An 8,693-nucleotide genomic window follows, 5' to 3' on the forward strand; every position below is an offset into this window, starting at 1 on the left:
TCATGATTAATTTCTGTTTTCAAAAACCACTGAGTGAACATCTGCCGTGTGATCCACCCCCTGGAAGCAGGATCACGCCAACCCTGTGGACTGGGGGAGTGTTGAAGACGATCGGGGCCAGAGGCTCCCAGGTCTTGAGGTGGAAGGGGATGCGGAGGTCAGCTAGACAGGGACTCACAGCATTTCAGATGTGATCTGACCCCAAGACGTGCCGGTCCAGAACTAAGGCTCTTTGCACCACATGGCACTACCTGTTGATTGATTGACTGATTGGGGGCGGTGATGGGAGTCAGGAGAGGAGAGTCAGGAGGGTGTTGAATGCATGACTGATGCTCACGTAGTTCCAAGATGGAAGGCTGCTTGAAAGGAGCCTGGAGGGAGGCCTTCCCATGGCGCCAGCCTCAATTTATCCTCCCTCTGACTACAGCATACAATGACAGCATTCAAGATGAAAAAAATGTGAACTGCACTCCCGGGCAGTATTTCATCCAGGAGGGAGCAGAGGACAAAGAGAAGAAAGCCTGTCAGTTCAAACGCTCGTTTCTGGGGAACTGCTCGGGCCTCGACGATCTGACGTTTGGCTATTCCACCGGGCAGCCTTGTGTCCTTTTGAAGATGAACCGGGTAAGGTCCACTTTCGGCGTGGTTCTTGCCGCTCCCAGGGGAGCCCACTCCAGAGTCATCAGTGAAAGAAAGGGAATCATCAAAGAAATGAGCGTTATTATGAGTAATCATAATAAATTACAGCTTCAGTAAAGTAGCAGGATACAAAACGAATAGCATTTCTACATGATATTACAAAAACCAGAATTCTACTCAAAATACATTAAATATCTTCAGTTAACCTATCAAGACATTTGCGAGATTTATACAGGGAGGTCCCAAAAGTCTTAGTGCTATGTTGAACATCTATTGCATGATTAGCCGTTTGGGGGGGGGGAGGTGGGGGGAGTGAGGGAAAAAATTTGGAACGTAAGGTTTTGCAAGGGTGAATGTTGAAAATTATCCATACATATGTTTTGAAAATAAAAAGCTTTACTAAAAATATGATGCCGGGAAAAAAAATCTTAATGTTGTTTTAAGCTATTGGAGCTCTAATAGTGTTAAGCTATTAAACTTCACTAAGACTTTTGAGATGCCCTGTATAAAACTATAAAACATCCTTTACAGAAATAAAGGCAAATAACTGAGGCGGAAGTGTTCCGATTGGAACATGCTAACTAATAAAGAAAATGATGAAATTACCCAAAGTAATTTGCAGATTTATCTCTCTGCCAATAAAATCACTGAGGAGATGCTTTAAAGAACTAGACAGGGGAATGACATTAATTTGGAGGAATAAGAGGCTAGAATTTCAAATGAAAATGAAAAAAAGTAGGATTTATAAAGGAAGGACTAGTTCAAAAATAGGGAAAAAAATAGACCAATGGAACATACGCCATTGAAAATGGTAGTACTGGGCTGGATGAATCCAAGAACGTAAATTACTCTTTACTTGAGAAGAAATGTTGGGGAAACTAGAAAACACTTTGGCAGCAATTGGATTTATTGATTTTTAAACTTTTATTTTTATTTACTTGTTAATCTGAACTTGATAATAATAGACAAAAAATGAGCATTTCCATAAACGGAATAGAAAGAGAAAGTTAACCATAAAATCGTGAATTCCTATTACATATAGCTTACATTTTTAAAAGGAATATAATCAATTCAACATATAAGTTTTAATGCTATCCTGCTTGCCTCCTTTCTCTCTCTCTCTCTCTCTCTCTCTCTCACCCCTCAAACCTCCTTCTATTCTCTTCTGTGCTTTTTCTCTTTAAATACTACAATGACTCCTTTTTCTTTCTTGTTTAGTTAAAAATTCTCCCCAATCTCCTCCAAATTAAAAAAAAAACTCATTAGTAACAAATAGGTATAGTCAAAACAAATCCTCACATTGACCATATTTGAAAAGAGCTTCAATTTTTTCTGTCACTCATTGGGTAACATGTTTCATCATTGATCCTTAGAAGTGGTGGGTTTTTTCAATCATGACTGACTCTTCATGACCCTTTTTGGGGGTTTCTTGGCAAAGACCCTGGATTGGTTTGTCATTTCCTTCTCCAGCTCATTTTACAGATGAAGAAACTGAGGTAAGCAGAGTTAAGTGACTTGCACAGGGTCATACAGAGTCATACATGTGTTGGTCATCAGCAATTAAGTTTGGACTGACATCCTATATCATACACAGCAATAAGCTTCAAATAAATATACAACTAAGAACTCTGGGAAATGAGTGTGGACCACAACATAGCATTTCCACTCCTTCTGTTTTAGTCCCCTTGCATTTTTGTTTTCCTTCCCAGATTATTTTTACCTTCTTTCTAAATCCGATTTTTCTTGTGCATATGTATACATATATTGCATTTAACATATACTTTAGCATATTTAACATGTATTGGACTACCTGCCAGCTAGGGGAGAGGAAGGAGGGCAAAAGTTGACACTGAAGATTTTGCAAGGGTCAATGCTGAAAAATTACCCATGTATATGTCTTGTAAATAAAAAGCTATAATAAAAAGAACCAAATAAATATAGAACTATGAAAGGTCACCCTAGATAAAATGGGATGAGAATGAAAGGGGTGCTTTCCATAATTATGTCTAGGGGGAAATTTCTTAACTAGATTAGGGATAGAGATGACCATCAAATACAAATTAGAAAACTTTGATTACATATCCCCCAAAAAAGCTTTTGCATGAACAAATCAGTGTAAATAGAATAATAAAAGGAATGGGAGGGAAACTTCACCAAATATCATTGATAAAACTATATCTGAGCTACCTAGCTATGTAAAAATATAACAGACCAAAAGTAATTCCCTAATAAAAGTTTTAAAGGCTATAAATAAATAATTTTCAAGAGAACTACAAATTATCAACAACCATGTGAAAACAGGCTCTTAATTGTTAATGATAGGAGAAATATAAATCAAGATGACACTGAAAGTTCATGTCATACCTTGCAAATTGGCAAAAAAAAAAAAAAATGGGAACAATCTATATTGGAGGAACTATGGAGGAGGGGGCAAACATGCTAATAAACTGTTGTGGAGCTGAGATTTGGTCAAATTCTTCCAGATAACAACAAAATAAGGGATTCAAATATCTATACCCCTTGACCCAGAAATCCCCCTACACTGAGTATACTCCCTAAGGAGGTCAAAGATAATAAAGAAAGACAACGTATGTACATAAAACTATTTATAGCAGCACTTCCTTTTTATATATTGTAGATATTCTCTATTTTATTTTTAAAATCATCATAATTATTATGCTGATGACTTTATCCTTTTTTAAAATTCAATGGCATTTTCTTTTTCTGATTACATGTAAAGATAGTTTTCAACATTCATTTTTGTAAGATTTTGAGTTCCAGATTTTTTTTCTCCCTCCCTCTCCCCTTCCCAAGCCAGCAAGCAACCTATAGCAGTACTTTTTATGGCAACAAAGACCTGGAAGCAAAGGAGGTGGCCGGCCATTGAGGAAAAAGCTGAAGGAACTGCTGTATCTGAATGTAGTGGAATATCATTTTTCAGTAAAAATATTTGTTTAAATTGATGCAGAGTAGAATAGGCAGAAACAGAGAACGATTTACAAAATGACTTCAATCGATGCAGATGAAAAGGTCACTCAAAGGAATCTCCAGACATCAGAGAGATATAATGGAAGATTCCCGGAATGAAATGTTATAATGCATTGTCAGACACAATTACTCAACGGAGCAGTTTTGTTTACTTGAGGGAGCGTTCGATTCCAGGGGATGGGGAAGGGGAGGCAGTGAATTTCCAAAAATGACTGTATTATTTAAAAAAAAAAAAAGGAAGACACCAATAAAGCTTTAAAAGGACAGGTGTGGACTTTATAAATCATTGCCAGTGTTGTCCTTTTTAAAAAAAATCCAGGTTTGTGGCTGCTCAAAGTGGTCTTCGTTCAAATAGTTGTAGTCTTTGCATATGGGGTGTCCCCCAAATCTCACTACAGTTTTAAGCTATTAAAACATAAAATGACGCTGAGCCTTTTAGGATTGTTCTTTGTCCACTTTGTAAGACTTCATAAAATTCTTCTCCTTCTACTAAAATCAGTCTATGATTTCATCAATTTAATTGGACTAATCTCCAAAGATACAGATTAGAATGCAAGCCTCCCTTTCTGTCCTGCACCACTCTTCTCAGTCTTCCCCAAAACATATGAACATTCCACCCAACATATATATGATGATGTTCATAAAGGAGGCACATGGTCCAGGGAAAGGAATATTGATTCTGAAGTCAAGAAAACATCTGATCCCATGCTTACTTTCTTATATGACCATGGGTTTTCCCTCCCTATGCCTCGGTTTTTTCATCTGTAATATGAAAGGGTTGGATTAGACAGCCTCCGAGAGCCCTTTTGGTTCTACAGCCTCTAATATACACAAATCAGAATTTGTTTGGCCACTCCCCAGTCACCGGACATCTCATTTGCTTCCAAACGCTTTGCTCAAGGAGGTTACCGATAACAAGAAAAGACCCATGTGTGCCATAAATAGTTTTGAGCCAAGAAGTTGTTTCATTAGTCACTCAACAAGCCTACTATGTGGCAGGCACTGTGCTAAGTGCTAGAGATACACGGGAGGAAAAGGAATGGATGTCAGGTAGCACCGGAAGCAGAGCAAGGTAATAAATGGGTCTGTCAATGATCTTCCCAGGAGGGCAGACTGACTCAGGATCATAAAGACAATAGTTTGCAGACAGGTTTTGAACTTGTGTCTTTCTGATTCCAGGTCCAAGACACTTCTACCACATGCTGTCCGTGTGGATCACGAGACTAGTGGCTATAACAGCAGCTGGCATTTATGTAACTCCATACATTTTGCTCATTTGGTTCTCACGCATGAAGCAACATCATTGTTCCCATTTCACAGATGAGAACCCTGAGCCCCAGAGAGATGAAGTAACTTGCCTAGTCACAAGGCTAGAAAGTGACAGAATACTTTAGTGTCCAGTCTATGGAGCTTCCTATTCTACCCCAGCTGTTGGATGACAAGAATGTACCAGGACAGATGGGGGGCAATGTGAAGGTTATCCTCTCTTTTAACACTCCCCCTAAAGTTCTTTAACCCCAAGGTATTCCTGCTATAGCAGGTATTCCTGCTATAGGTCGGCTTCATGCACAATCACTGTGGAGGGGAGGACAGGGAGCAGGGAAAACAGCAGAGAGTTCAGAGCAATTTCCACTCCTAGAAACATCACCATGGTGACACTGATAGAGCCACTTAAGCTAAAGGAGAAAATAATTTTCCCCAAGTACCCTCCTTCCCTCTCTTTTTGTTTCCCTCCCTGCCTGCCTTTCTTGCTTCCCTTTTCATCTCTTTCTTCCTTTCTCTTCCTCTTCCTCTCTCCCTACCTCCTTCCTTCCTTTCTTTTTCTCCCTTCCTTTCTTTCTCTTTCTTCCTTGTTTTTCTCTTTCTTTCTCTTTTCCTCTTTTTATTTTCTGTTTTCCACTCTCCTTTTCTGCCTTCCTTTCTTCCTTCTTCCCTTCCTCCTCCTTCCCTCTCTCCTTCCTTCTCTTCTTCCCTCTCTCTTTCCTTTCTCTCCTTCCTTCCCTCCTTCCTTCCCTCCTTCCCTCCTTTGTGGGAAGCTCCCTACCTACTTCCTTTCCTTCCTTCCTTTCTTCCTTCCTTCCTTCCTTCCTTCCTTCCTTCCTTCCTTCTTTCCTTCCTTCTTTCCTTCCTCCTTCATTTGGGTATACTTTGGATAGAGGATCTCTCCTCTGTTCTTAGCATGTTCTACATATGTGCCTGTCTTGAGACAAAAATTCGTTGAGGACAGGGACTACAGTTTATTTAATCTTCACATCTATCCAAACGCCAAGGATCCTATATACAGTAGGGGCTCAATAAATGTCCATGAAACTGAAGTCCATTAAATTAAAGCTGGTTGTTGTTGTTTTCCCTTTAAATAGATTGTAGGCTTTCATCCTGGCAATGGAGAACCCGTGAAGGTCAACTGCCACGTTCAGGTAATGTTTCTATTTGATTCAACTTTGGTCCCGGAAAGCTTTGTAGGAAAGGTCACCCCCACATATTACTGCAGGCCTTAGTCACTAAGGCCTGTGTGATCACATTTTGGGGGGGGGGAGGAGAACATGGCCAATATAGACATGTTTTGCATGAATTCATACGTATCATGAGTATCATATTTTTTACCTTTTCAATGAGGAAGAAAAGGATGAAGGAAGAGAGAGGATTTGGTAGTAAAAATAAAAAATAAAAATTTGAAGGGAAAAAAAGGCAGCTCATAGAACAAAAGAAATTGAGAATATTGGTTCAATGGATAGGGCAATAGACTTGGAGCCAAGAACACCTGGGTTTAAATCCTTTCTAGGGAACTAACTTCCTGTGTGATCACAGGAGAATGACTGGCCTCCATTTCCTCATCTGAGATCCCTTCTAGCTCTGGTTGAACTAGGATCCTCTGGGAGAACTTGGGCAAATAGATTTTCCTTCCCATAATTCAGTTTCCTCAGCTATAAAATGAAGGTATTGGACTAGATAGCCCTCTAAGGTCCCGTCCAAGTTTAGAGCCGGGAGCCTCTCATCCACCATTCGTCAGCCAGGGCCCTTTCTGTTTTCCCCTCTCCAGAAAGGCAACAAGAGTGATTTGAAATCCATGGACTTCTATCCAGAGACAGGCACATTTGACTTGAGTTACTACCCCTACTATGGCAAGCTCACTCACGTAAGTACCAGTACCAGCACTCGTCCTTGAGAGGCTAACTGCCCAAAGAGACAGGCTCTTATCACCGATGTCTCTGGGGAAAATAGAAGAGTCCTATAACCCAGGACTGCCACCGAGGGCCTTTTTCCTTATTTCTCTTCCCCCACCCCATCTTTTTTAATTTTTAAAAATATGATCAATGGGGGCAGCTAGGTAAAACAGTGGATAGAGCACCAGCCCTGAAGTCAGGAGGACCTGAGTTCAAATTTGACCTCACACACTTAACACTTCCTAACTGTGTGACCCTGGGCAAGTCACTTAACCCCAATTGCCTTTGCAGAAAACTAAACAAAATATGATCAATGGAGGATTTTGTTTTGCTTAACTATTTTGTAACAAGGATTTTTTTTTCTTTTTTTCTTACTTGAGGGGAGGGTAGAGATCAGAGAGTAAAAAAAAAAGGGATCTTTATTGCCCATGAAAGGGGCAGGGAGGATGAGGGAGACCTGGGTATGTTTGTTGGTGAGAACAGAAGATACGGACTGAAGATCGGAACCAGGGTTCTTAGGAACACAGTAACACAGCCCTCTCAGGAAGAAAAAATGAGGTCCTGAAGGAATCTTGTCTGGACCATGTTTTGGCATGGCAAGGAAAGACGGCCAGGTAGTTAAAGGCTCTTTAGGGGAGGACGGCAATAAGGTTGGGGACAGGAGAGGAGAAGGAGTTTGACAGAGATAGTGTTTGAGCCTTCTGGTCGTAGAGGTATTGGCAGGGAGGACAGGCTGGGATAAACGTTCTATGAGTTGATCAAGATTTATTTATTTAGTGCCTACTATGTGCTCAGGCAAGAGATGGAGCACTAGGCTGGACTAGATGGCTTTTGAGGGCCCTTCCCATTTTGCATCTAGGATGGCTACTTCGGTATTATTTCCTTGCCTCAGTAAGTAGAGCCTTCAGATCGTTGTCTACTGCTCCCTTAGGCCTTTCTGCCCATCCTTTGGGCCCTCGCCGATCCCCGCCGGGACGGGCGCCGGGACTAGGCCAAGCGCGCCCTTAGCCCGCTGCTCCCCCTTCCTTCGAATTCCCTCTTAAACTCTCCTCCCGCCTGCAGGTCAACTACACGTCCCCTCTGGTGGCTGTGCACTTCACAGAAGTGAAGAAGAACCGGGCCGTGGGTGTGGAATGCCAGCTGAAGGGCAGAAACATCCAGAACAACATCACCAACGACCGGTTCGTGGGCCGGGTGCTCTTCACGCTGAACATCGGCGGGTAGCTGCTCTCGACTCCCCCCACCCCCTCCACTGCCGACCCCGTGACGGTTCTCCCACATGTCCCCCATAGCCACCCACTCTCTGAGGACCCGGTCACGTATCACTTAGGACAACGAGTGCTATCCATCGCCTTAGGTTTGGAAAGGTCGCCCTGGTGACCCCCGGATGGACTTCCATTTCCCTCTTCCACTTAATAAAGCAAGAACCACTTGTGCTGAGAGTGCTCACACCATAGTGTCATTACCAACATGTGTCAAACCCAGGGGCACCTTGAAGAAAGCTTTCTCTCTTAACTCTGAAACCATGAGGAGGTGCCCGGGGGAGCGGGAACAGGCAGGATCTGCAATCCGAGGCCATGGGGTTAAGTCTGCCTCCGTCACTCGGAGCCCCAGGGAGGGTCGAGGGAGGGGGGTTCACTGGAGCTGCTAGAAAAGAGGCAGTGTGCTCTGGTGATTAGAGGCCTGGGCTTGGTAGCTTGGGAATCGAATTCTGCCTCAAACACTTCCATCAGCTGGGGGACCCTGAGTAAGTCCTTTTCCCTGCCCAGACCTCTGTTTCCTTCTCTGTAAAATGAGGGGGTTACTAGAGGGCTTCTGGGGAATTTTCCAGCTCTAGAGCTTTCATCCCATGTCATTTAACCTCTCTGAGCCTCAGTTTCCTCGTCTGTAACACGAAGGGGT

General features: G+C 42.2%; 1 protein-coding gene across 1 annotated transcript in view; it reads left to right on the forward strand.

Moving 5' to 3' along the window:
* Nucleotides 1-8,234, forward strand: part of ATP1B4 (ATPase Na+/K+ transporting family member beta 4) — a 28,956-nt gene extending 20,722 nt beyond the window's left edge. The window contains exons 5-8 of the mRNA XM_003774774.3: nt 428-624; nt 5,988-6,044; nt 6,668-6,763; nt 7,854-8,234. Of these exons, the coding sequence (XP_003774822.2) occupies nt 428-624; nt 5,988-6,044; nt 6,668-6,763; nt 7,854-8,015 (512 nt within the window). The 3' untranslated portion in view covers nt 8,016-8,234. The remainder of the gene's footprint in view (nt 1-427; nt 625-5,987; nt 6,045-6,667; nt 6,764-7,853) is intronic.
* Nucleotides 8,235-8,693: the final 459 nt, after the last annotated feature.

The sequence above is a fragment of the Sarcophilus harrisii genome, chromosome X, assembly GCF_902635505.1.
Source record: "Sarcophilus harrisii chromosome X, mSarHar1.11, whole genome shotgun sequence".
Taxonomy (NCBI): domain Eukaryota; kingdom Metazoa; phylum Chordata; class Mammalia; order Dasyuromorphia; family Dasyuridae; genus Sarcophilus; species Sarcophilus harrisii.